This window comes from Zootoca vivipara, chromosome 3 (assembly GCF_965207765.1).
Source record: "Zootoca vivipara chromosome 3, rZooViv2.hap1.1, whole genome shotgun sequence".
Taxonomy (NCBI): domain Eukaryota; kingdom Metazoa; phylum Chordata; class Lepidosauria; order Squamata; family Lacertidae; genus Zootoca; species Zootoca vivipara.
In genome coordinates, this window is record NC_142586.1 from 35,897,288 (window position 1) to 35,923,703 (window position 26,416).

The 26,416-nt window shown below is 42.8% G+C and overlaps 1 protein-coding gene across 3 annotated transcripts; it reads right to left on the reverse strand.

Moving 5' to 3' along the window:
• Positions 1-631: 631 nt before the first annotated feature.
• SLC17A5 (solute carrier family 17 member 5) lies at positions 632-24,220 on the reverse strand. 3 transcript variants are annotated; one of them, XM_035109606.3, is made up of 11 exons: positions 24,004-24,220; positions 17,217-17,413; positions 15,268-15,501; positions 13,545-13,632; positions 13,103-13,189; positions 11,709-11,827; positions 10,783-10,941; positions 8,232-8,364; positions 6,139-6,286; positions 4,141-4,231; positions 632-2,782 (listed from the first exon to the last, which is right to left on the reverse strand). In XM_035109606.3, the coding sequence occupies exons 1-11, from the start codon at positions 24,092-24,094 to the stop codon at positions 2,645-2,647; spliced, it is 1,485 nt and encodes a 494-aa protein (XP_034965497.3). In that variant the 5' UTR covers positions 24,095-24,220; the 3' UTR covers positions 632-2,644. The 3 variants fall into 3 exon arrangements, with proteins under 3 accessions (XP_034965497.3, XP_034965498.3, XP_088522022.1); XM_035109607.3 differs by lacking the exon at positions 24,004-24,220 and adding an exon at positions 19,258-19,643; XM_088665896.1 differs by lacking the exon at positions 24,004-24,220 and adding an exon at positions 19,296-19,315.
• Between the last annotated feature and the right edge of the window lie 2,196 nt (positions 24,221-26,416).

A 26,416-nucleotide genomic window follows, 5' to 3' on the forward strand; every position in this document is an offset into this window, starting at 1 on the left:
GCTAATTTTCCATGATTACATTAATATCTAAAAGAAAAAGAATAAAAGATTAAGAAAAAAAGAAAAGAAGAAAAACAAAACAGAAAAACAATCAAATATCTAAATCTCTTAACATTGACTTAGTGACTTCCTCAGATCCCCTTTTCCTGGTTTTCATAATTTCTAATAATGTCCATAGCAGACTTCTTCATCCCAATTTCAATTCTTATTCTTAGAACAAACATTCCAATATCTATGCCTAATATCTGAACTTATCTCATTCTTTTCTTAACATATTTCTCACTTTCCTCCTGTCCTTCCTCCATAGGCCCCCTCCTGCCACGAGAGGATCCCATAGAAGGTGGGCAGCAGGAGGTGTGCCATTTTGCAGTTGGGTTTCTTCCCACCACCCCTCCAGAACCCCCACTTTAGATATCCATTCTAGCACCCAAAGAATCACCATTGGTTGCCTCGAATACAGAAGCTGAACGAGGCTGAGCATATAGCGATTACAGACACGAAGAGTCACCAGTCAAGTGTGTGCTGCAACACGGGTGTCCCTTCCAAAAAAGCAAAACCTACTGCTATATTACTAATGGCAGCCTTCACATTAGGGTCTGTAGTTGCATGGTAGCACACAAAACACACCAACCAAAATGCCCACACTGTTTATTACACTGAAAGTTGCAAAATACAACACAGCTGACAAGATGTCATTATAATAACATTTCAATGCAAATTAAAATGTATGTAAAGCTGGCAAACAAAAGTAACCTGTCATTTCTCAGAAATGAAGTCGACTGGGCTCCACTGGAGCAGTGTGTGGGAGGTGTATCAGGTTTCCCTTTGGGTTGGTGGAAGGAACACCAAAGTGTGTCCCCCCCTTTGGCTTGCTTTACACCTGGAATGATCCAAAAGAGGACCATTTAGCCTGTTGTGTTCTAGTAAGTACTCTATATTGAGGCCAAAGCCTCAGCTGCCTAGCCCACCATGTCATTCCCACTCACAGCTGCACATTCAGTGCTATGGAAGTTCACATTTCCATCGTACAAGGCAGAGATCTTCAGAATTATGTCCCAGAGTGGACTCAATGGCACTTACGCTTAGTGTGTAGACATGAAACCTCAGCTCTACTTCTGGAGGCTGTCTTCTGACCGGGGTGTGGTGTGGCTTTCCAAACCACAGCAATAGTGGAGAAACCCCAATGCTGCTCTTCGCTATTTTTGGGGTTTTTTAAAATAAAAAAAATCAGCACGGGTACGAGAAGAATCCCAAAACCTGTTCTAAAAAGCTTTTCTTTTCTTCCTTGTATCTCTTAGGTGGTTCTGTGCATGGATATTCCCTCCATTTCCAGTTTGGTATGCTAGCATCAAATATGAAGTTAGGGAAATATCCTCTGAAAAAGAAGGTGCAATGCAACGTTGGCCAACCCCTTACTAGTATTCTGGATCTCATTGTGACAAAATAATCTGGCACAGGCCTTATCTGCAATGTGAACTGACAGAAGTCAATGACTGGCTAAGGGGCTGAAGGATTCTGAAGCAGTTACATGGGCACACCCAATCCCTGAAGAGAGCCTTTGCAGGCACTGTTAGTTTAACCTTCAGGTTTATTCATTCAGAAACCTAATAGTCAATTCGGCTGCAATCTTGTAATCACTTACCTGGGAATAAGTCCCACTGAAGCCCCAGGGGGACTTTAAGTATATACCGTATGCACAGGATTGTGTTGGTACATATTTTGCCACCAACGTTTAGTATGATCCTGCTGCCACTTGGTCTTATTCTGCCTGGATAATTGTGGTTTGTTGCTCAAAATGAGTATTAGGACAGTGAGGGGGGGGGGAAGGAGGGGAAAGAGAAACCGTTCCTTCAAATCAACATCATTGCTGAATTTCTCCATGTAGTAAAAGATTTTGGGCTTATTTTCCTCCATGATTTAGCAGTGTTTGTGCTTCACAGGTCTGGTGAAACCACACAGCACAGGGAAGATAGGAAGAGCCTGCTGGATTCGGCCTACTTCCCATCTAGGCCCAGCATCCTGTTCTCATAGCGGTCAACCTGATGACTATGGGAAGTTCAAAAGCAAGGCCTGAGCAGAGAGGCAGGCCCTCCAAATGTTGTTGGACTCCAGCTCCCATCAGCCCCGGCCAAAGGTGAGGGAGGATGGGAGTTGTAGTCCAGCCACATATGGAAAGTTAGAGGTTCCCCATTCCTGTCACAGTGGATACATGCTGACAAATACATATTTTAAGAGGGCACATGGAATAATTCCCTGTTTTTAATTTCCATTACTTTTTGGATTAATCATACAAGATAAATAAATACAGCTAAAACCAGCAATAATTCTAACAACCATTACTTAAAATTACCTTAACCAACAAAATGTCATATTTTTTCTGTCTTACACCCCCTCCAACTAAAATTTAATTCAGGCACATTTTTAAAAAGTCGAGACATTGATTAGAATGTGTCACAGGTATCTGACACCAATCGATTGTGTAAGACTGGATCCCACATTCTTCTTACAGAATCAGCATATTGAAATGTGAAACATTTTCCAGCTGCAACAAGAAAGGCTCGCAATAGGCTTTGCAAACATCATGTGAAAGGCGTTCCAGGTCACATGATTGCAATGTGTGGCGGTGATTAACCCCAGGGTTCCTTCAGTTCCTGTGCATGTGGTAGCCATTGAGTGCCCAGTCTTGAACTTCTCCGCTGCTGAATAATGCAAAGAAGATGGCTCCAAATAAGTTTATGCCAGCGGCGATATAGAAGACAGTCTGCCATTCTCCCACAGTATTCTGGCAAAGGGGCAGAAATAAGGAGATAAATCAGTGCATTACTGTAACAGAACCATGATCAGGAATAAACTGAATGGCAGGAAAAGGAGAATGTGTGGAGCAGATAATTTGTATTAAGAAGATGGCTGTGTTTAGATGTTGCATTCCCGATCCTTTAAACCCATTGTTTGCCTACGGTTGTGGAACCCATGGATTTGCAGATATTGCTGGACCTCAGCTAACATGGCCATAAGTCAGTGGTGATGGAAGCTGTAGCCCAACAACATATGGAGAACTTCAGGTTCCCCATCCCTGGTTTGGAGGATTGGGTTTGCAACGACTGCTCAAGCCACAATTTATTGGTATGGATGTCATGGCCAACTATGGGTTGAGGAAACCAGAAGACTTCTGTTAAGGCTTGAAATAAAGAGAACACTTGAACTGTCTGCTGTTTCCTGGTCCACCTGAGCACTGCTTAGAGACTGGATCTATGTAGCCAATACAATTATTTATTCAAAGCATGGCATATTTTGTTCAGCTCAGTATGACTTATGCTAAACAGGAGTTAGGGGCGTAACTCTTAATCTGTATAAACTACACTCAAGAGTTTAGTGAGAGTTCTAAACTGAAGTTTCCACCAGCAGTGGAATAAAGTGTATAAAGAACTTTGAGAAGTTGCTCAAAGTTTGCAACTCTTGCTATTAAATAACATTTCAGTATAACAACCTGTCTTGTGAATACATGAAAACTTGAGAACTTCAACTTATAGGAGGTCCATTGCCAGAGGAGATTTGAGTTGCACTCTGACACCCCCCCATTTTTAAATCCTGAGGAATCAGTGTCAACCCAACACCAGTTTCACAGACTCAAGAGTACCTATCACTTAATAAAACTGATGGGGCTAAACAGGCAGCTGTTCTGTGCTAGGAATTTTTTCTTCAGGGGTCCCAGTTAAATTCGCACAGTGGACCCATGAACCTTTGCTCTCTCTCTCCCCCCCCTTCCCTTCTTTCCAGGTTGTCGTCATTTTGTTTTATATATGCTTGAAGAGGCTTAAAGAACTTGTTTTGCTGAATGGGAGGGTTACTATGGCAAAGCTCACAAAGCAACGGACGAGAACATATGGGTTATTAAAATAAAAATTGATATTAGTACAAAGAGTCTCAGAAAAGAGATTAATTTTCTCTGCCGCATGGCATATGGCTGCAGCTTTATATCAATAAACATGGTGTGAGAGGAGAAAGTATAAAACCATCTTCTTTGGTCTTGTTTAAAAACAACAAGAAAAAACCCATAGCCAATAATGACACACTTGACAATCAAATCTTTAACCTTTAAAAGAAGAAAACAGGGGGAGGGGGGAGACCAAGAATACTTACACTATGAGTTAGTTCTTTAGCAACAACTGGTCCCACCATTCCTGGGATAGTGCCAAATGAATTTGTAATTCCAAGGAGGATGCCAGCATATCTAAGAAAAAAAGAAAAAAACCAGCTGGTTCCCGAGGCCATAGTGCCTTGAACTTCTTTCTGGTACTCAGGAACGATGGTAAGATTTTCATTCCCTTGCAATTCACACACACATATATTATATAAAACTAGACATGTACGGGGTGGGGAGATATTCTCAGCACAAGCTCAAATGTTTTGGCACCCACAGCACTCCTGACATACTGAAACAAGACACCCCAGAAGGAATTTCACACATGATTCATCCACTTGTCCAGAATGGATTAGGACACATGCACAAACTTCTCAATGAAGTATTTATGAGGGAAATAAAACCCAAGCGCTAAGTAACTCTCATACTTGGCCTTTAGCACAAGGATTCACAGTGGGCAGCTCTCTAAGCCCTTGTGTGGATACACTTTGCATAAGGGCAGTGCAATCTGGGAGGAATTGTAACTTGCTTTCTTCTAATTTCATTTAAACACATACTGTATCTATTTTGGCTTTTGAATCTTAAACTTCAAAAAGCAGTTCACAAACTAGAAGCATTAAAAACAAACAAAAAAAATCTGTAAAACAACACAATTCTTAACAAACCACCAACCAGGCTGGAAAAGGTGTGAAGTTCAAAAAAACTGGAAGGCAGAAAACCGGAGCTCATTCTAGCTGGCATGTTAGAAATGCCATGACAAAATGTGCCTCGTGGGCTTCCCTGTCTGGTAATGTGAGGGAAAGACAAAATGATACTCTGAGAAAGGATGGCTGGGGCAAGGCCAAAGCTCACTGGTGGAACACACACTTTGCAAGTTCCAAGTTCAGTTCAGGACATCCCCAGGTAGCGTTGGGGAAGACCCCCCCCCAACTGAAACCCCAAAGAACCATTGCACAGCTTCAGTATATTAATTATATACTCTTTGAATAAAGAAGCTGGCATTTATATGACCTTTGGAACTGCTTAAACATTAATGACTTTATGAAGATGAATGCCAAAGAGTAAAAGCCTCACAGGACAGATGAGTATCTTATAAAGATTGCATAAATCCCTTAGTGGTATAGCTCCCCCCCCAAATATATCTAAGCACTGCAATGGCATTGATATGCACTTCGAAAATAATGTCTATAGTACATCTGTGTCCCACACGAGCTCTTCCCCGTTACCTAAGTGTCAGCCTATGCAAGTACCTCTAACTATACCTTCAACAAGCAAATATCATGTGCTACAGAAACGCTGGTGGGTGGATGAGGGGAAGCAGGCAGAAGAGGGCAACCAAAATGTTCAAAGGCCTGGAAACGATGCCTTATGAGGAATGGCTTAGGGAGCTGGGTATGTTTAGCCTGGAGAAGAGAAGGTTAAGGGGTGATATGATAGCTATGTTCAAATATATAAAAGGATGTCATATAGAGGGAGAAAGGTTGTTTTCTGCTGCTCCAGAGAAGCGGACACGGAGCAATGGATTCAAACTACAAGAAAGAAGATTCCACCTAAACATTAGAAAGAACTTCCTGACAGTAAGAGCTGTTCGGCAGTGGAATTTGCTACCAAGGAGTGTGGTGGAGTCTCCTTCTTTGGAGGTCTTTAAGCAGAGGCTTGACAGGCATATGTCAAGAATGCTTTGATGGTGCTTCCTGCTCGGCAGGGGGTTGGACTGGATGGCCCTTGTGGTCTCTTCCAACTCTACGATTCTATGATCAACAGCAGATTACACGCTGCAACCCTGTAGATTTTAGAAGCCTGGAAGATAAGGATTCTATAGGATGTACTCCCAGAGTTAAGCATGCATTGGTAGGATTGCAACTTAAGGCTGCCACACAAAGGAGTTGAATTAACCCAAATCAGTGACTGAAGAAAAACGCAGACAAGTAGTTATTTAATTCACTGTTTCAGGGAATCTTCTTTGAAAAAACGCACACTCAATCATGAATACTTACGATGGTGCAATATCGAGGTGGTTGATGCTGTATCCAGATGTAGAAAACCCCCCTAGTGTTGTGGATATGGTTACAAATGCAACAGCCATTTCATAATCACAGCCTATGAATCCAGCTGCTACAAGGAAAACCGCAGGTCCAATCATTCCTTAATAAAAACAAATCAGAAACCTTACCTTCATGGGAACTCAAATTTTGTTTATTCTTTGTAAAATATTGCAGTGACTTTTCATTAAAAAAAATCACTGGTGGTTCTCAGCTCTTGATCTATAAACAAAGCAACAGACCTTTGCTGAACCCTGGACAAGATTGCCTAAAGCAGGGGTCAGCAAACTTTTTCAGCAGGGGGCCAGTCCACTTTTAAAGCAGAATCTAGTTTCAAGCTAGCTAAGAAAAGTTTTAATCTCTGGGTCTTTTGTGCTGCTTTCTTATGGACTGACCATCAGTACTTTTTTTTGATAAAAAACGGAAAATGTTAAGAGGAAAGGCCCAGCAATTATTCTACATTGTGCTGCCACCTAGTGAACAAACTATATCACTATATAGTAGAAGCAAAATAGAAAAAAATTCCTTCAGTAGCACCTTAAAGACCAACTAAGTTTTTATTTTGGTATGAGCTTTCGTGTGCATGCACACTTCTTCAGATACACTGAACACGAAAGCTCATACCAAAATAAAAACTTAGTTGGTCTTTAAGGTGCTAATGAAGGAATTTTTTTCTATTTTGCTTCGACTCAGACCAACACGACTACCTACCTGTAACTAGAACTATATAGTAGAGATGCATGCTTTTGGCCTGAGCTATTTTATCCATGACAAAATCGAAGCTATTGGTAATTTAGATGTTCATTAAAACCAACAAACCTGTTGTAGTTGCTTATTTAATAACCCAACTGGGTAATTAAAAAAGTCACTGGAATATGGGAAATATCAAACACATCCTGTTCTGATCAAGACTTATTGTTTTATATCACAATGAAATAGCAATGGGCATTCTTGCACAGGACAAGATGGAGAAAGAACAGAGCAGAAGAACAGTTGATTAAAATATCTGCATTTTAAATCATCATTTTTGTGAAGTTATCTCAGCTTCAGTTTATATAATTGAAATTTCAGGTTGCTTCAAGAGCTTATTTAGAAGTTATTGGCACATGGAAAGGGCAAGCAAGAACATGGAGGATGGATTGAGATGGCACAGCTTAGTAGTAGAAAGCCTACTACAAAAGCAACTCTCCCAGGTTCAGATCCCTGCCATCTCCGGGGGGGGGGGGGGCTGAGAAGCACGTGGTAAGACACTGCCAATCAGTGCAGACAATACTGAGCTGGATGATGTAACAAGGGGCTGACTCAGTGTCAGTTTATTTCAGAGAAGAGATCAAGCCAAAATGGATGCTTAGCAGCTTCACTGCAAACAAGAAAAGCAGCATGACTCACAGCCTCATTTGGACACAGGGCCACCTATAGCGGGAACAGCAGTGTAACAGTTAACTCTCCATTACACTCAGTTAAGGCTCCTTTCTATGAACCTACAACCAACCAGTAAGGAACAAGGGCCCTGTCCAAAGCTATTAACATCTGGCCCAAAGCTGGTTTCATCTCTCAGCTGTTAGAAGCACTGCCCAAGTGTGTCTGGCCACCTGTTGCCTCCAAAAGCCCAAGGGGACACAAAGAGGATCTCATCAAAGTTATTCTTTGGCTTTCCTAGCCACAAAATCCTGGGAGCAGCAGCCAGGAAGGGCCTGACCCTTTCATAGCCACTATGCATACCCAGCCAGGGATGCAAAAGCAGCAAAAGTGAAGTGTTTATCAAGTCCCTGGTGGGCCACCATACAAGGCTGAGTTGAGGAGCTGCACTTGGTATTATGGGACACAAGTTGTGCAGGAATGCTCTTGTTACTACTGGGAATATAAGCGTATATAAAATGCATCTGCCAGAAAGAATCTGGCAGAAGAATTGCAGCTTTCTTTACAACAGGAAAGAATTTAAAACTCTGGGGGAGGGCTTATTAAAGCAGGTAAAAACCTTGTACAAGCTCGACAAAACCCCATTTAAACTACAGGGCAAATTGAAAACAAGCACATTATTTCCTTACCTATCAGAGTAAATGTTTTGCGAACACATACGGTGGGCATGTTATGCTTTTCCCGCAAATAATCAGCGAATTGACCAGACAGAATGATACAAATCCAGCAGCCGAAATAAGGCAGTGCAGATAAAAATCCATTCTGTATGGAAAAAGAAAAACCAGATTTAAGATGGGATGGGAACATCTTTTGTGTGTGCATATATTTATTTATTTTCAAGATGAATATCTAGGTACAGAATAATAATAATAAATGTCTTCAGCAGTACAAATGGGGTTGGGGACAGCTATTTAAAGGCTGTTTTGTACTGTCTGAGACAGCTGTTTTGTAATGCTTAATGGATACTAAACTGTAAGATAACCAGTGAACATAATTGACAAGTCACACATTTTATGATAAAGGAAACTGACTTCCTTTCTAAGGATATGGCAAAGTGATAAATTCTTGCAAGCTATAGTGGAAACATATCCTGAGTTATGAGACACGAGCATTTGATTTAACAATAGCAGCTTTATACCTATTTTCAGAGAAACACCAGAGGTTAATGACCAAGTTAAAGGAGAAGACATCTGCATGGTTTGAAGCTGGAGTGGCAGCTACCGGTAGCACGGCTTGTCAGTCCACCCGTCTTGGCTTAGATTCTTTTTACATTGAGCAGGGACTGCAACAGCCACTTTCAGGCAAGGTGGCTCATTGTGGAAAAAAAGTCTGGGAAACCCTTCAAGTAGGCAAAAGGATAGAGCCAATGTTATGCCTCCAGATGTTTGTAGAGGTAGACTCCAATTCCCATCAGCCCCTGCCAGTGTTACCAATGCTCCAGGACGATGGGAGCTGTCATCCAATATTTGGAGGGGAACAAAGTTGGCTCTCTTTGTTATATATATCAAGACCAATTCTATTTCCACTGAGGTAAACTGCAAAGCACTGATATCAGATCAATCTGATTTAAAAGAAGATGCTCAAAGGGCTGGTTCACACAGGGATTTCTCCATTTATGCACCTTGCAGACAAAAGCTAGCGTGCTTTAGGCAGTTCATGAAGAGAAGAGTCAACAGCCAACTCTGTAACTGAAATTTCTGGAAAATTTTACCCAAAGGGTGTGATTACTCTTGAAGATCCATTATAGGAAAACCCTTTGCAATCAGAAGAACTGATGTTCCGCACAGCATCTGTGTCACTCACTCACACACACACATACACACACTGAGGGGGAACGTTTATAAATCAGCAGACCCACCAAAGGGGATTCAGACTCTGACTTGGAGTGAAGCCCTCCCAGTCAACAACTTTGCTCAAGGTTAAGGAACCCAGCTTGATGCTGCACCCAGCAGGCTGGGCGACTTATCCGAAGGTTCTCCCAAGAACAGCAGCAGAATGTTCCAGGAGGAAAAGGAACAAGGAGCCAGAGAAACAGCTTCAATTCCTTCCTCCTGGGAAAAAGAACCCTCTGGTGCACATTCGTTTGTCACAGGTGTTCATTCTCAGAGAGCCTGTTAAATGTGCAGCCAGCAGAACAAAAATGGCAATTGCTCTGAAGGAATTTACAGAGCAACCTTTAGAATTGAAGCACAAGGTAAAGGAGTTGGATAGGCTGCTCTTCACAGCTGCTTCAACCTAATTTTAGCAAATGCTCTTGAATGAGCAGCAGCACAATTTTAATTAAGACGTTAACCTTAAAATGCAAAACAGGGAGCAGCAATGGCACCGTCATGTTAAAGAGAGAGAGAGAGAGAGAGAGAGAGAGAGAGAGAGAGAGAGGGACAATTCTCTCTCCTCTGATAGTCAATTGATTTTTAAGTTACAAGTTCAAATTTCATTATGTTCCTACTAAAAAGTAGCTAGAGTTTTAAGAGCTGCACTTCCAAAAGTAATATTGCTGGTTAAATTAACAGAATTATTTATGGACTGCAGAGGGGTGGGGATACCCAAAGCCTCCCCTTCTCTCACGAGTATGGGTTTCCCAGGAAAAACACGAACACGTGGCCTTAATTAAAACCCTGTGACAGGTGACAAAGATGCCATTTGATATTCTTGTTCCTAAAATCTCTCAGCACTGCCAGATACTCCACATACAGAGCCTACTTCAAGGCCACATACCGAATACCAGTGTGTGGTATAAGCCATGAACCAGCAATTTGGGATCGCATTCCCACTCAGCCAAGAGGCTAACAGAAAAAGCCTATGCATGTCTACTCAGATGCAACTCACATTAGACCCCATGGGACTATTGTATATTTTAATATTCTGTTGGAAGCTGCCCAGAGTGGTTGGGGAAACCCAGCCAGATGGGCGGGGTATAAATATTATTATAAATATTATATTATTATTAATTATTATAATTATTATTATTACTACTACTACTTGCATGAGAGTAGACCTATATACGGTTGTACTGTAATTGAATGACCCTGTGCAGCCCTGACCTCACGGTCAGGAGGCTATTTCTGTAGCTTCACCCCTTCTGATTGTCTCTGTAATTCCTACTGAAAGCCAAGTTTATGATCTAGCCTAGGACACTTCAGGGTAAGCTTTGTAACTGGAAAACACAGGGTATCTTACCTCCTGCACATCAAACCTCAGAATTTCCTTCATGTAAGTAGGCAATAGGGTAAGGAGTGTGTAGAAAGTCCAGTTATAAGAAAAGTGTGCTACAACGATAGCCCAGAGTGGAAGCGACGTCAGTATGGCTTCCCAAGGGATGGATTTCTGAGTAGAAAGCTAAAGAGAAGGAATTCAGTTCACATAGATGTTCTTAAATGTTTTTTGAATCACATTTCTTAAAACTTCAAAGCAGCTTATTTCTAAAGAGCTTGTTCCTGCCAGTCTGCACTCTTAAGCATAATGGTAGATCCCTTAATCCCGATGGTTAAGAACAGGCATCCCCAAACTGCGGTCCTCCAGATGTTTTGGCCTACAACTCCCATGATCCCTAGCTAAGAGGACCAGTGGTCAGGGATGATGGGAATTGTAGTCCAAAACATCTGGAGGGCCGAAGTTTGGGGATGCCTGGTTAAGAAGATCAGGAACAGGCTATGGGATTCATGTTCCTCCTTGAGTCCCTTACCTGCTGCATGCAGGTACATCCACACTTAACCATGGTTGGTGCACAGTGTGGGTGCACTTCTCTTTAATATGAGGAAGACAAAACATTTGCGTCTTTTCAGGGATTCTGCTGCTGGGCATTCTTGTTCCCTTTCTCACCCAAATGTTCTTTTTTAGCTGGCTTTTTCATTTTTATACAGTTCTGTTCCAACTGTCTTATGCGTTTACAATTGCAACGGTTCTAATTATAATTGCATGTTTTATGGCTGTATCCCGCCTTGGGACCTTACGGTGAAGGACGGATAATAAATCTTATAAAAACAAAAAAATGTTCCTGAGTTTTAAAGGCATTTTTCAAGGACCTCATTGTCCTTTAAATAGGACAGTGGGTGTATATTACCCCAGTACAGAAATGAGCAAATGCTTGACCAAAAAGTACACACCTGATCTGTAAGGGAGGAGAGGATGTACTCCTTTTCTGCATGGGAAATTCTCTTGTGTGTTTCTGGTGTATCACTAACTATCAACATCCAGAAGATGAACCACAGCACACCTAGGGCACCTTAAAGTGAAAACAACAACGCTTATCATCAAGGAAATGCCAGAAATGAGACTTGACATTTGCAAGCACTGTTAGAATCCACCAGCAGTGGGTGGTGCTGTGATTGCTCTCGCTTGGCTTCCCAATAGTTCACATTACCAGGAGGGAGAGGGGCAGGGGGCAACACAGTGGGCAGCTCAGCACAATGTGGGCACGGCGGCAGAGCCAATCTGCCACTCCTGCCACTGTCCCTTCCCCTTTACCCCTCTGTCTCCTCTCGGCAAGTTATAGCAATGTTTGGTGCTGGGAAACTTGGGAGAACAGGGAAGCCCCGCCCACAGTGCCTTGCCAGCTGCTATTGCAGAGCACCTGCAGACCACCGTGAAATGTCTCTCAAGTCAGAGCTACCTGTGGATCCCACAGGCATGTAGTAACCAGCCACCCCCACCCGCAAAGGTAAATGAAAGAGATCGTTCCAACATTAGAAATGTGTGTGTGTGCATATCCAGAGGATCACTTAAATGTGAAGCCATGTGTGCCAACTGCCGTTGTCTGCTAAGGATACAACAAGTGTCAGCCTTGTGCATAAAATCTTCTAGATTTGTCAGCTTCCTGTCGCTAAAGAAGGCATAGATGAGGTAACCGTGGGTGTGATATTAAAAAAAAAACTAATCAGAGATGTTTTGCACAATGGGACTATTTAAGTGAGAGAATTGGGTTGCTGAAAATGAACGAACTATCCCATAAACAGAAATTCTCTTTGTGGGCAGTCTGTAGATCACGTTGCTTGACACACATGCATATATAACCTTAACAGAAAAATGTCATCAGATCATGACATTCCCCAGGGTGTGACAGGCAAAACTGCTGGGGAAGTATTTTAGGCATTTATTTACAATGATCAGGCACAAAGTGTTCTAGAAATACACAAAAAAAGTTTGCAATGACACAGGACTGAAAAACAATCTTCCAGCTGTATTTTTTTTTTATAAAAAACATTGTCCTTAGGATTTGGGGCATCTTAATTGTACCTATGACAAATTGGAGTACCACTGGATTCTCTGGAACCATATTTAAAAGTTATACTGTATATAATTACTGTATTAAAAAGATGGAGGGGAGGCGGAAGAGAGAGAAAAGAATAACATAACATTCACACCTTAATACTGGTGATTAGTTGTATGAGGCGGCGTTGAGAAAGTTTGCTCATTGCTATTTTGTTTTGTATATTTCAAAACAAATAATTAAAAAAAAATCTTTACTCAACTGAATGACATTTACAGTGAAAACACTTACCAAATATGTAGAACACATAAATCCAATTCATATAAAAACAGATCAAGCCAGACAACGGAAGAGACACAACAGTTCCTAGCTGCGCACCTAGAAATTAAAGTTTTATTTTAAAATAGTAATAACAACTTTATTATTTTTACCCTGCCCATCTGGCTGGGTTGTCCCAGCCACCCTGTCCATATATATCCAAGCAGTGCATAGACTGCTCAAGGATTGATAATGCTAGGCTTTGAATACACCTAGGTTAGGGATAAGCATGGTTTAGTGGCAAGGCATGCATAGCAATGAACCGTGCTTAATGGGTAGCTGCAGGAGTATGGGGGTGGGAGCAGAAATGGAATGCATAATCCTGTGGCTTGTTCCCAACCGTTACACCACAGTTAAAAGGGATTAGTTCTGCATCTTCATGGGCTAGACTTGAGGATTTTTTAAAGCATCTCACCTGCATATGAAATACTAAGAAGTTTACTGCGTTCCAGTGGAGGAGCCCAACAGGACCACATGGCATGCATGGCAGGAAAGGTGACACCCTGGAAAACACATTTGTTTATAGTACAACATATCTTTCAAGAGTAAAATGATCTGCCCAAGATTTACTTCAATAAAACATCTCCAATGTAGCCTGGAGAAAGTACCAGTTGCATTAGTACGAAGCTATTTTCTGAACAAAATGCACATAGCTCCTGGGCAATTAAGCAGAACTAATTCCTTGCCTGCCTCAATTCTTCAGCTGAATATGCTTTGTGGACATAACCAATTATGCTGAACTTTTGGTTTCTGCATAGAAACAGCAGCACAAATATTTTGAAGTGGTGGTTTCCCCTCAATTTGGATTATTAAATGCCAACATGCGAAGGAGGCTGGACAGCATGGGAGGGAAGAGATCTCATTCTGCAGACAGACCAGGTTAAAAACAACAACAACCAGACTCCCCTATATTAAACCAGAAATCTAAGAAAAACTATGTGAACTTTGAATAAAAAAGCTCATGAGCAATTAAGTTTAAAAGAAGTCACAAGCATATTAAAGCATCATATTAAACCCAGGGAGCGAAGGGAAGGGCTGGATGTATGTTGCAATTCTGCAAGATCAAAGAATGTGGCAATGGGTGGAGAATTCAGCTTCCTGAAAATATTCTTTTCCGCATTTCCTCACTTTTTAGCAAGGATGTCCAATGAAGTTCTTTGCCTCTCACAATGATGGGGCAGAAATAAAAACAACAAAAATCGCAGAGTAAACTATGTAGAGTAAGAGAAATTAGGGGAAACTGCTCGACTTGCACAATTGATACAGTTGCAGGATTCAGGTTTTTGGTGCAAAATGTGGAACGCCCACACACAGATTTTATTTTTTAACCCAGCCTATACACAACTGTTAAAGGGAGCATGCAGCAAACGTTTCACATAACAAAATTTCAGTTAAGTGCCAGCTCCGCCCACCCTGGCACAACTTCCTTCCCTTCTATTCAAGCTCTGCCGATGCCATTTGATCAGTTCCACAGCCACAGAGGAACGGCATACCTTTCATATCAGCTCTTCACGTAGCCCTTAATATACCATTTCTCATTCACATGGTGCTCTATGATCTTAACAATATGCTCGTCCTCACAATGAAGTCATAGAAGACATGTTCATTTTAAGGTGGGTGTAAGGAAAACTGGGAATGAGGAAGGAACCCTCAGTTCTCAGATTCATGCCCATCTGTCTATCTGCTGGCGGGGAAAAGAAGAGCACGCGAGAAGAAGCCAGTGGAACTATAACTGAAGCGGCAGCAGTGGAAAACCCAAGTGAGAAAAGTGCTATTAAGAACACGAGCAGAGCCCAGCTAGATCAGATGAAGGTCCCATCTAGTCCAGCACCCTATTTGCAAAGTCCCCAACCAGATCCCTATGGAGCGGTTGAGGCCAACTTGGTGCTTTCCAGGTGTTTTGGACTCCATTCACATCTGGGCATTGCCTAGCTAGAGCTGGCATTGACTGGAGTTGGAGACCTGCAGCACCTGGCAGATGCCAAGCTGGAAAAGACTGACCTAATGTAATTTATCAACATTACAGGGGAATGTTAATGTACTTACAAAATAATTGTTTTGAAAATCTTGAATAATAATAATAATAATAATAATAATAATAATAATAATAATAAAGGGGGCAGAGAAGGAGAGATTACCTCACCCAGGCCTTCCAAAGCTCTGACAGCTATGAGGTAGCCAACTCCTAAATCTGCTGCCAAAGGTGTGAACAAGGTGAAAATGGAAGTGCCCAGGATGCCAAACCCCAACAGCTTCTTTCCGCCAAACTGGCGGGCAAGATATCCACCGGGAACCTGTGTAACGATGTAGCCGTAGAAGAAGGAACCAAGGATCCAGCCTTGAGTATTTGCATCCCACGGATACTTTTTCCCCTGAAAGGGAGGGAGAGAAAAGGACATGAAGGTCTGGTTTCCACTCCCACTTGCATCACAGGAAGATACAACAAAGGACTGAACGCTCCCCATCCAGCAACACTGCACACCTATCAGTGACATGCACTGCTAACCGCAGAGTGGCTTACAAACTATATTTTCCACATGCCCGTCATGGACACAGGGAACTACGTGCTCATTTTTCATGGGACGCATGGAAAGAACTCCCTATGTACATCCAAAAAGTGACCACATTGTTGGTTTTTTTTTAAGATGAATGACATTAAAATATACATAGCTGGTTAATATCCTTCTACAGTAATTGTTTTCATTCTGTCAACCAGGCTCCTAAAGCAAGCAAAGCCCAAAGACAGTGTCATAAAAAATAATCACATATCAATTGATTTCAAAGCCTTCTCCTCTTCTTTTCTTTATTTAATGTATGAACTACCACACTTGACAGACTTACAAACTTTAAACAACTGTCGGCTGTACAATAAGTTTTGGGTTTTTTTTTAAAAAAGCCACCCAAATTTACCTCATTTACATTCTTGGGGTGCAGTCCAGGTTGGCCTGTACTATGTGCAACACTGGAAGTCGCCTTATGACAAGTCAAACCATTGGGCTATCTAGGTCATTATCGTCTACACTGACTGGCAGCAGTTCTCTAGGGTTGTCAGGGCATTATCCTAGGCTCCAGGGTTTTATGCTTTTATTTTCAGAACAGTAGCATCCATCACATCACACAGGAAGGGAGTGATTCTGCTGTGTAGTGTGATTCTGGAGGCAGAATGGAGGCAGCAAAAATCTATAAAGGGATTTGATGAGGACTGAATGTTACTTGCCTTAAACAAACACACTCCTACAAGGATTACTGTAAGGTAGGGTTGCCATATTTTGAAAAGTGAAATTCTGGACACAAAAGTTGAGCTCTGGGGGGGGGGCAGATGTTTTTAAGCTATTTTCAAGAAAATTCGCCAAAACCTACACTTCTGACAAGGGTTGCCATACGTCCGGATTTTCCTGGAAATTAAAGTGATTTCCGCCCAGACGGACACCGATTCCAGTGGCCAAATTCCAGCAATTTCCGGGAAATTCCGGATGTATAGCAACCCTATGTAATGAGTCAGAGCTCAGATTGATTGATGCAGATAATACAGTGGCATAATCTGAGCCGAATCTCTGTGATAGGAAGAACTTCAAGGGCTATTTGAAGACACAGATCATGCAAAAGAATGCTGAGAGATAAGATATATTCCTCTGATCATAACTGCTTTTAAAGATCCCATGGATAATTTCACAAGGGGGTGCTGATTTAATGTTCTGCACAATCCTTTGCATGTTTATTCAGAACATAGGGGTATGATTTCAATGGGTCTTACTAAATGAGGCTTATTCCAAGGTTAAGGCTGAAATCCTATACCTACCTAACTGGGAGTAAGACCTATTAAAAATCACCTGGATTTACTTCTGAGTAAATGCCTCAGATTACACTGCAAGAGGATTTAGGTTGTGCCCACTGTTAGTAGAGTGGGCTCATTAGTGGACATCGTCCATTTGGTTTACTCTAAGTAGAACTTAGTTGGATACAACCCTTTATAAATATTCACCCGCATCAACACTGGCATTCCGCCAGCTCTTGAAGAGATAATAATTTTAAACACGTACCCTTTAAGATAGTTCACATTCTCAAAAGTAGATCTAGTAAAACTTACCGTAGTGTTACGAGGAACAACTGGGGTAGAAGAATGGTCTTCGCACACATTTGAAGAAGTATTTTTGGTCAAGCTTGCATTTGATTCTACCATGTCCACCAGGGCAACACTTAAATTGACACGAAGTGCATATAAGAGAAAGAATCCCAAGAAGGCCCAGATCGCTAAGCTGAGGCGAGCAGAGCAGCATATTGGCGCTAAAAGACAAAGTGATGCACATTTAAAAGCATTAATGTAAAAAAAAAAAATCCCCACAACTCTGGCTAGCAACCTATCTCTAACTGAAACAAATGCTGAAGGCCCAGCAGTCTTGGCTTGCCTCCAAACTCATTCTCACATAAGCCAAAATGCAGGCAATGGACTAATTGGGGGGTACGGGTACGGGACAGGACACCACCAAAACCATTCAGTGTGGACTGAGAATGTTCAGTAGCCACAAAATGTTGAGTCGTCAGGTCACATCCACACTATACATTTATGTTGTTTTATGCCACTGTAACAGTTACGGTTTGGCCCAAAGAATCCTGGGAACTCTAATTTGTTAAAGGTGCTGGGAATTGTTATGAGACTCCTATCCTCTCTCACAGAACCACAGTTCTCAAGAGTTCACATGGTGTGGATGTGCTCTCCTGAAACTGTAGCCCAGGGATGGGGAAACATTTTGGCCTGGGTGGACGGCAGCTTGGTCAGCGCATTCCCCCCAGGTAAGTGTTGGTGAAGCAGCACCAAGCAGGATCAAACACTGCTCACAAGTTGATGGTCCAATCTGCTCTATGCAGGGCTCTGCTTCACCAGTGTTCTCTCTGCAAGGGATGTGCTGATGAAGCAGTCCCCAGCAGATTTGAACAGTATCCATCAGGATATGTCATCCACTGACATCTGGCAGGTGGGTATAGTTTGAGGGAAATGGCCTCGTGGACCAAGGCTAGCCTGCACGTCACGAGAGTCTCCACCCATTTTAGACTTTAACTCCCATCAACCCCCCCAAAACTGGAGGGCACAAATTTGGTAAAGGATGATACACGATAATAATTGCTTATCTATTAATTCACAAGCAATAGAGTATATGTTTATGTATTGTTCAATTATATCAGTTAGAATAAACATGAACTTTAACCGTTTGCTAAAGGGATGTAATCATTCATAAGATCACAAGGTTGATTTATGTATGTAGCCTTATTAGGCAGCTCAAGCCTTTACCAAGCAACTCTAAGCTATTGGACACATTTGGTAAGACAAAATGCGCCTCGGAATCAGAAGACGATATCCCTCTAAGTCATACTCAGAGTAGACCCACTGAAAACAATGACCTTAAATTACAAAAGTTATGGCTCTACTCTGAGTATGACTTAGTGGTGCATTACCCACAATAGTTTCTTAGCTCTACTAAGGAATCTCAAATGACCGACTCCCAAAAGCTTGCAGGTATGGCCTGAAGGCGTTTCATAAGAAATTATGCCAATTTTTTTATATAAAATATATGGAGGAGGACTGACTACCCGTGCCCCATTCTCAGGTGCTATTAGATTCCAACTCCCATTAGTCCCAGCCAACATGGCCAACAACATCTAAAGGGCCACAGTTTCCATATCCCTAGTACAAAGGAATAAAAATAGTTGGGTAAGACGCTCAAGCAGATGACAAGAGGAGAAGTGTCCCCATACATGCTCAATCACGGATACAACATACATACAAACACGTAAAGCAAATGAAGTGTACATTCTGGCAGCTACTCAGACTGCCCACTCCCCCAAATCCAACCCTTAAGGGGAAACAGTCTGTCCACAAGTCTTAACATATACTTTTCGATCATGAAATGCAAATAAACCACAACATGTCCACCAAAATCTCACTTTAAATATACAAAAAATATTACTCCTATTTGCTTCACTGCATGATTATTATACTATGGAAAAGATTATGTGATTCTCTCTCTCTCTCTCTCCATATGTACATACAGTACACACAAACATTCTTTTTAAAAAATGTAACACGCCACAACGCAACTTCAGGTCCACAAGGCACAATATTAAATTCTTACCATTAACATCCCCAGGAGCTACTTCTTTCACAACCAACCTTGTTTTCAAAGACATTTCCTTCTAATTTCCTAGTTACTGTTGTGCTGGATCATCGAAATGCTCCCATGATCTGAACGGAAAGCTCCTGCAACATTTTTAGTTTGAGGAAGTTGCTCTGAATACTTATTCCTCCAAATGAGGCACAGTAGACGTGGCATGTGCAAGTTTATTATCTTGCTGTTCTAGTACCCAAGATTAAACAACAAAGGAGCCTTCATTGGTGTTAATAACATCCTTATTCTTCTGCCTTTCTGCAAGACCACCTTAAGCTATTGTTGCTTTCACAAACCACATCTGGCTTTCTTCCAGATCCACCTCTGCTGGTAGATGTGGAATATCCTGCTCTGCAGCTCTGCTTTGCTCAGCAACCCGCCTTTTGCCATTCACGTCACATCACACTGATTTCAGCCAATAGCCTCTCTCTAACCCCACTGCCATGTAAACACTAAATGCCAAATTCTGAGTTTCAGTCATTGCCATTCGATTTCTTACTTAACTATACACACAGTATTTTTGAATTGAATGTTTGGCATCAAATAATTCATTTATTTACCTTTCTCAGCTGTTAGTGCAGATTTACTACTTAAGGAAACACCACTTTCAACGAACTTTTACTTGTTCCATGTCACCCAAGCAAATGAAAACAGGGCTGTACAAAGTCTCTATAAGATGCAGAGTAGGGGAGAAGAATAGGAAATCCCTTGCTGCAGAGAAAACCACCTTGGTTTTTGGAGGGAGTGGGAATAGGTGTGCTGTAATCTCTCACCATTATCTATCTATCTATCTATCTATCTATCTATCTATCTATCTATCTATCTATCATCTCTATATCTACAGTATATTCCTGCGTATAAGACTACTTTTTAACCCAGGAAAATATTCTCAAAAGTCGGGGGTCGTCTTATACGCCGGGTCGTATCTCTTATACATCAAGTATATCCCAAACTCTATATTTTAACTGGAAAAGTTGGGGGTCGTCTTATACGCCCAGTTGTCTTATACGCCGGAATATACAGGTATATCTATATCTATATATATAAAAGGTTTGGCTGTACACTGTGACAAGTATTTGGGTCTTCAACATGAGCTCTGACAACTTCCTACCAAACACGTGGAAGTAAAACTGACAATCTGATGCTTTATTATTTAATTATTTTTGTAAACTATTTAATTATTTTTGTAAACTATAAATGTTTAATCTACCTCTTTTCCAAGACCACACCTAGGGGCTGTCCCAATAAACTTGTGAAGCAGGTTTGGCTGAGTGACAGCAAGTACCCAAAGACCACCTAGGGAGCTTCAGGGAGGAGCAGGAATTTTAAGGCAAATCTCCCTGCTCTAAGCACAAAACTCTCCTACAACATACTGGCCCTGTGGTGAAATGCAACCATGTAGATAAGGACTTGCCCAATATTTTGCAGCTGCACAGCTTATGGTCTCTCTTCCTCACCCCCCTTGGATGTGCCTGTTAAAATTTTTACACAACCTTATTGCAAAGTGTTTACCTCCGCCTTTTCTTTGGATCACAAATCAGTCCTAGCTTTTCAGGGGTTGCTTACCACATTAAAAAGTCTCTCTCCCCCACCCCCCAATTCATTAAGAGAGCTTAGTATGGACTACAGTGGTACCTTGACATCCGAATGACTCGACTTCCGAAGGTTTCGACTTCCGAAGTCGGCAAACCCGGAAGTCTTTCCGCTGCGCGTGCGTTCTACGCCTGCGCAGAAGTGGCGTGCGCAGTCGGCGCATGCGCAGAAGTGCAAAATCGCACTTCACGCATGCGCAAAATGGACACTTTGACAACCGAAGGATTCAACTTAAGAAGAGCGCCGTGGAACGGATTGCCTTCGTAAGTCGAGGTACCACTGTACTCAGAAGAAAGTCCTACTGAGTTCACTGGGGCATACTTCTGAGTAGATATGTACAGGACTATGCTCAGTCTAAAAAAACAACTTGCAGCATTCTTCCTCTGCCCTTACCAAATATTTGCTCATAATCCTTGAGACACCACTTCTTCACCTCAACTATTGCACTGTCTTGTAATTGGGTCACAGTATTCAACCTACCGGTAGCATGGTAGCATTTTAGTTTCTTCTGCTGATAATGAATAACTTGCATCAATTAAATAAAATATGATAGATTAGACCAAGTATTTGCACATGGTTTACAATGGCTGCATTCCCCACCCCCCACAGTAAATTGTGTATTTTGGCATTTTGGGGTTACAGAATTTTGGCTTTCCAATTTGCAGTAAATTAAGGACGCAGGTGGTTAAACCACAGAGCCTAGGGCTTGCCGATCAGAAGGTTGGCAGTTCGAATCCCTGTGATGGGGAGAGCTCCCGTTGCTCGGTCCCAGCTCCTGCCAACCTAGCAGTTCAAAAGCACGTCAAAGTGCAAGTAGATAAATAGGTACCACTACAGCGGGAAGGTAAACAGCGTTTCCGTGTGCTGCTCTGGTTCGCCAGAAGCGGCTTTGTCATGCTGGCCACATGACCTGGAAGTTGTACGCCGGCTCCTTCGGCCAATAACGTGAGATGAGCGCGACAACCCCAGAGTCGGTCACAATTGGACCTAATGGTCAGGGGTCCCTTTACCTTTAAGTGCTCTGCAAATAGTCAAACCCTTCTCTTTTCTTTATTTACTATGGTTAAACCTGGAAATGATGCAAGTAGCGATATATAGGTGTAAACATATCCATTGGAGTTTAAAGAGTCTCTTAGGCTCATGCAAGGTGCTTATGCTAGCCTTGATTTATTTTTTTTAACTTTTTCCTTTTAATTCCTTAATACAATTGACAGTTGAAACTCCCCTCAGTTTTGTCATACGGCATAAGAGGTAATCCTCCACAACCCTTAACTGATATACCAAGACACTTATTTTGTTTTCTGGGCCGACCATTCTATTTATAGAGATCTCCAGGATGCTCTGATAAGAGCAACAACTTAGTAAAACAAAATAAAGACTTCTTGCCTTTTGTCTGATCAAACAGAACAAAATTCCTGCATTGATAGCATGCACACTTCCACCTAAACATTAGGAAGAACTTCCTGACAGTAAGAGCTGTTCGACAGTGGAATTTGCTGCCAAGAAGTGTGGTGGAGTCTTCTTATTTGGAGGTCTTTAAGCAGAGGCTTGACAGCCATATGTCAGGAATGCTTTGATGGTGTTTCCTGCTTGGCAGGGGGTTGGACTGGATGGCCTTTGTGGTCTCTTCCAATTCTATGATTCTAAACAGGGACCACACCAATATTTACAAACCAACAATGCTGAAAGACATCACATGCAACAATAGCACATGTGGATGGTGCTCAACCCATTTATTTATTAAAAATATTTTTTCACCACCATTCCGTGGAGCTTTGCTGCATGGTTTTAAGCATAAGGAAGCAACAACCAAACATGTGTGTAGATCATCACATGCTTGTGTGTGACCATCCTGTTGATCAACACCTACATAAAAGTTACTCGCGTGAGCAGGCACGTGTCTTCTATATGGGAAATCTACAACATGCAAGTGCTTGTATTTAAAACATGTTTCTTAAGAATGAAGACCCACTGACTTCAACAGCACTACTTCCTCCTAGGCAGTGTACTTTACATACATGCCACTGCCCCAGGCAGCAGTTATGTGCTTAACTGAGAGAAATTATTACAGCATCTTAACAGATTTAATGGAGCATAAATTTTGTAGATTAGATCCCATTTAGGGGAGGGTCAATAGCTATGCTTCCAGAAGGACTTGAGTTCAATCTCTGGCATCTCCACCTTAAAAATTCAAGTACTAGCAGATAATACACTACCTACAATCCTGGAGATAATACTGGGCAGAATGATATAATGCAGCTTCTTATGTTCGCATCAGATGCATTAAGGATTATCCTTATTTGGCACACACACAAAGGAATAAGGGGGCAAATTGTAAACAGTGGACTCAAAAGGCGACAACTAATGTATACATGATAAGCCTGCCCAATCATTCACAACAATCAGTACTGTATGCAATTTCAAGATCTCTGATCTGGGCTACTATCTGTAGGTTGTTGGTTTTTTTAGAAGTGTTTCATTATGTTTTTATATTCTGTGGAAGCTGCCCACAGTGGCTAGGGCAACTCAGTCAGATGTATGAATAAATTTGTTACTATTACTACTACTGATAATGTTTCTTGGAGCTTCAATAACACTTCATAGACTCTTGAACCCACACTTTGAGGTTTCTCCCCCGACATCTGCGCGCGGAGCTGGCAAGTGAAGGCAACTGTTCACACAAATGCAACGTAGCCCACGAAAGTATAATAAACCCGTTAGCTTTCACGGTGCCACAAGACCTCTCGCCGGCGCGTTTGCTGTCGCCGACTACCCCTCTGAAGCTGGTCGTCAATGGACTCGGTGATACTCATGGCGACAGACGGCAGTCCTGGGAAGTCAGCACTGAAATGGAACTTCCTTCCGAATAAAGGGGGAGAAGGCTGCGTTTACTAGCTACTGGCAAACCTGCACAGGACTGGGGCTGTTAAGACACCTTTCCACAGGATACTGGAGATGGTGGAGGCGCCCCCACAGAAAGGTCTCTCTCTCCCGCCAACTCCCCACAGCTCCTCAAAGCGAGGGGAACTGGCTGCTGGAGACAAAAAGAGGGTGGGAGGCTCACGACTGAGGTGTGCGCGGTTGGGGAACAAGCGATCCCTCCCCAGCCGCTGCTCTCACCCGCCTTGCCGATGGGCTGGGCTTCTCGCAGCAGGAGCGGGGTACGGTCCTCTTCTTCTTCCTCCGTCTCTTCGGGTTCCGGAGTCTGCATGCTCCCCTTCAGGGCAAAAGCAAACACGAGACCAGAGCTCCCCTAGACGAACCCAGCGCAGCTATCGGCGCTTTCACACCAAAGTCAGCTGCCAGAAAAGCCAAGACAAGCAGGCACGTGACTTCGAGCCGGGCGGAAGTGCCGCCGCTACCATGATTCGGACGCTCGGCGCCTATGGAACGAGTTTGTTTCCCTTCCCCCGCCCTCCTCCTCGGCCATCTTTGCTACGGGCAGAAGCCTTTCTGCTGATTGGTTGCTGGGGGAAAAGGCGGCGGCTGAGGATGCCGCTGCCTAAGGCAGCCAATGGAAGGAAGCCCCTCCGGCGTCGGCCAAATCGCCGCTGGATTCTTCCCAGCGTTGTCTCGTGATGGGCAGGCGGAAGATCAGGGCTTTATCTCTGAGTAGCCTGCTGCAGATAAGCGAGGTTTTATGACTCCCCAATCATTTAATAATGGCAGCAGTAAAATACCCTTCCCCTAATTTTTCTTAATGAAGAAAGCGGGCGGGCGGTAAAGGTGATTGGGTGTGTGGAAGGACGGTGAGCTCAGTTCAGTTCTGGTACTCGATGCCTGCGTTAAGAATTTCTCAAGTGTACAGTATAGCGTTTGAATCTGGCTCTGATTGATGGATCTCCGGGTCCTACCAAAAAGCAAGGTAGATTATGGTTACCAGATTTTTTTCAATGAATCCGGGGACAGTGTTTTTTTTGAAGCTGAGTAGCAACAGGTAGTCAGTAGTGGGGGTGGTGAGGCAAAAGACCCTGGGCCCAAGCACACATGCATATTGTATAAAGGTGCAAAGCCCTTCTTTCACACCCTGCGAAAAATAAATGCACAGAGTTTTTAAAAAACTGGGCAACGGCCGCCCGCCCACAACTCCCAAGCCTCCCCCGATCAGTCAAAACAAAGGGGGCAGGGGGCAGGAGATGTGTACCGCCGGACGTCCCCAGTCCCCCTTTAGCAGTGGCAGCAGCAGTCAACAGCCTGGAGTCAGCCTAGTAGTGCAGTTGGCTCTGGCTGGCTTCAGGAGCTGCTTGCTGCCATGGCACCCGCCATTTTTCCTTGCCGGAAGTTCCGGCAAGGAAAAATGGCGGGTGCCATGGCAGCGAGCAACGAGCAGCTCCTGAAGCTAGCCAGAGCCAACTGCGCTACCAGGCTGGCTCCGGGCTGCTGAGGCTGCTGCCGCCACATTTCCCGGGGACAGATTTGCAAATCCGGGGACTCTAGTAACCCTAATGTGGATCCCTCAAGCTTAAGTTCTGCTCCCCTCCTTGCTGCTGTACCTTGGTTTGTCGAATGGAAAGGGGTGAGGTCAGAGGGAAGCAAAATGCAGCTTATGCTAAATGTGATAAGTACGCAAAAACGTAATGCCATATTTTTTTATCATGCTACACATGTTAAGGCTGTTGAGCTGCTGATTTCCTGACCTGAGGATTCCAGAACTAACAACTGTCAGTTCTGAGAGAAGGCAGGCAAGGACCCACAACCCATCCTGCACACTGGCAAGGCCTGCGCTTTCATTTGAACAACTCTAAATCTTTGCTTAGGTTGGAGTGAGGCATCACTTGTTTTAATTTTTGGACTGCTCTTTTGTGTAAGTGTGGTAGATTTCAAAAGTTGTTTGTGCACATGTAAACAATACCCATGGACCTCTGCTTTCCTGGCTTGGAGCAGCACACACAAACACATACAGACACACACAGCTGATGTTTTGTGCAAATCTGGTAGATCGATAAACTTATTAAAAATAATAATAATTGTGTGTGCTTACAGTTAAACAGATACCAGTGTGCTTGCCCATAATGGCCTCAGGCAAGGCCAGCCCACCCATGAAGCGGTGTGAAGTAGCTACCTCAGGCAGCAGAAGCCCCCGAGGCAGCACCTTCATGGGGACCTCCTGGCACATCTCAGTTGGCCATCAGAAAAATTAAAGACCTGTCCTGGTTTTTGGGTGTAAAGATTGGCGAAATGTCAGGGGAAATCTGGATGTATGGCAACATGATGGGGAAAGTAGCACAAAACCGCTAAAATCACTATTTTGGGGGGAGGTTTCTCAAAAAAAGCTGAACAATTTGATATGGTTTCCTAAAAAAAGTTCATCAACTTTGCGGGTGTTAGGAATTTTGAAATATCTCACATAGAGTTACAATTCCCAGCACCCTATGAGGGAGAAAATGTATAGTGTGCACACAGAGATAATTATCTTACCAATTTTAAGGTGTTTGTGTTGTCACCCACACTGCCTTGTCAATTGTCACTGCAACCATTTTGCTATTATCCAGGAGCAAAACTAGGCTTTATTTCACTCCTGCCAAAGACCCAG

Coding starts and splice junctions, on each gene's coding strand:
- SLC17A5 (XM_035109606.3), bottom strand. CDS start 24,094: ATGCAGACTCCGGAACCCGAAGAGACGGAGGAAGAAGAAGAGGACCGT. Junction 8,365..10,782: donor TGAGGTTTGATGTGCAGGAG/GTAAGATACCCT, acceptor TTTTCCATACAG/AATGGATTTTTATCTGCACT. Junction 4,232..6,138: donor CACCTCGATATTGCACCATC/GTAAGTATTCAT, acceptor TTTTTTTCTTAG/ATATGCTGGCATCCTCCTTG.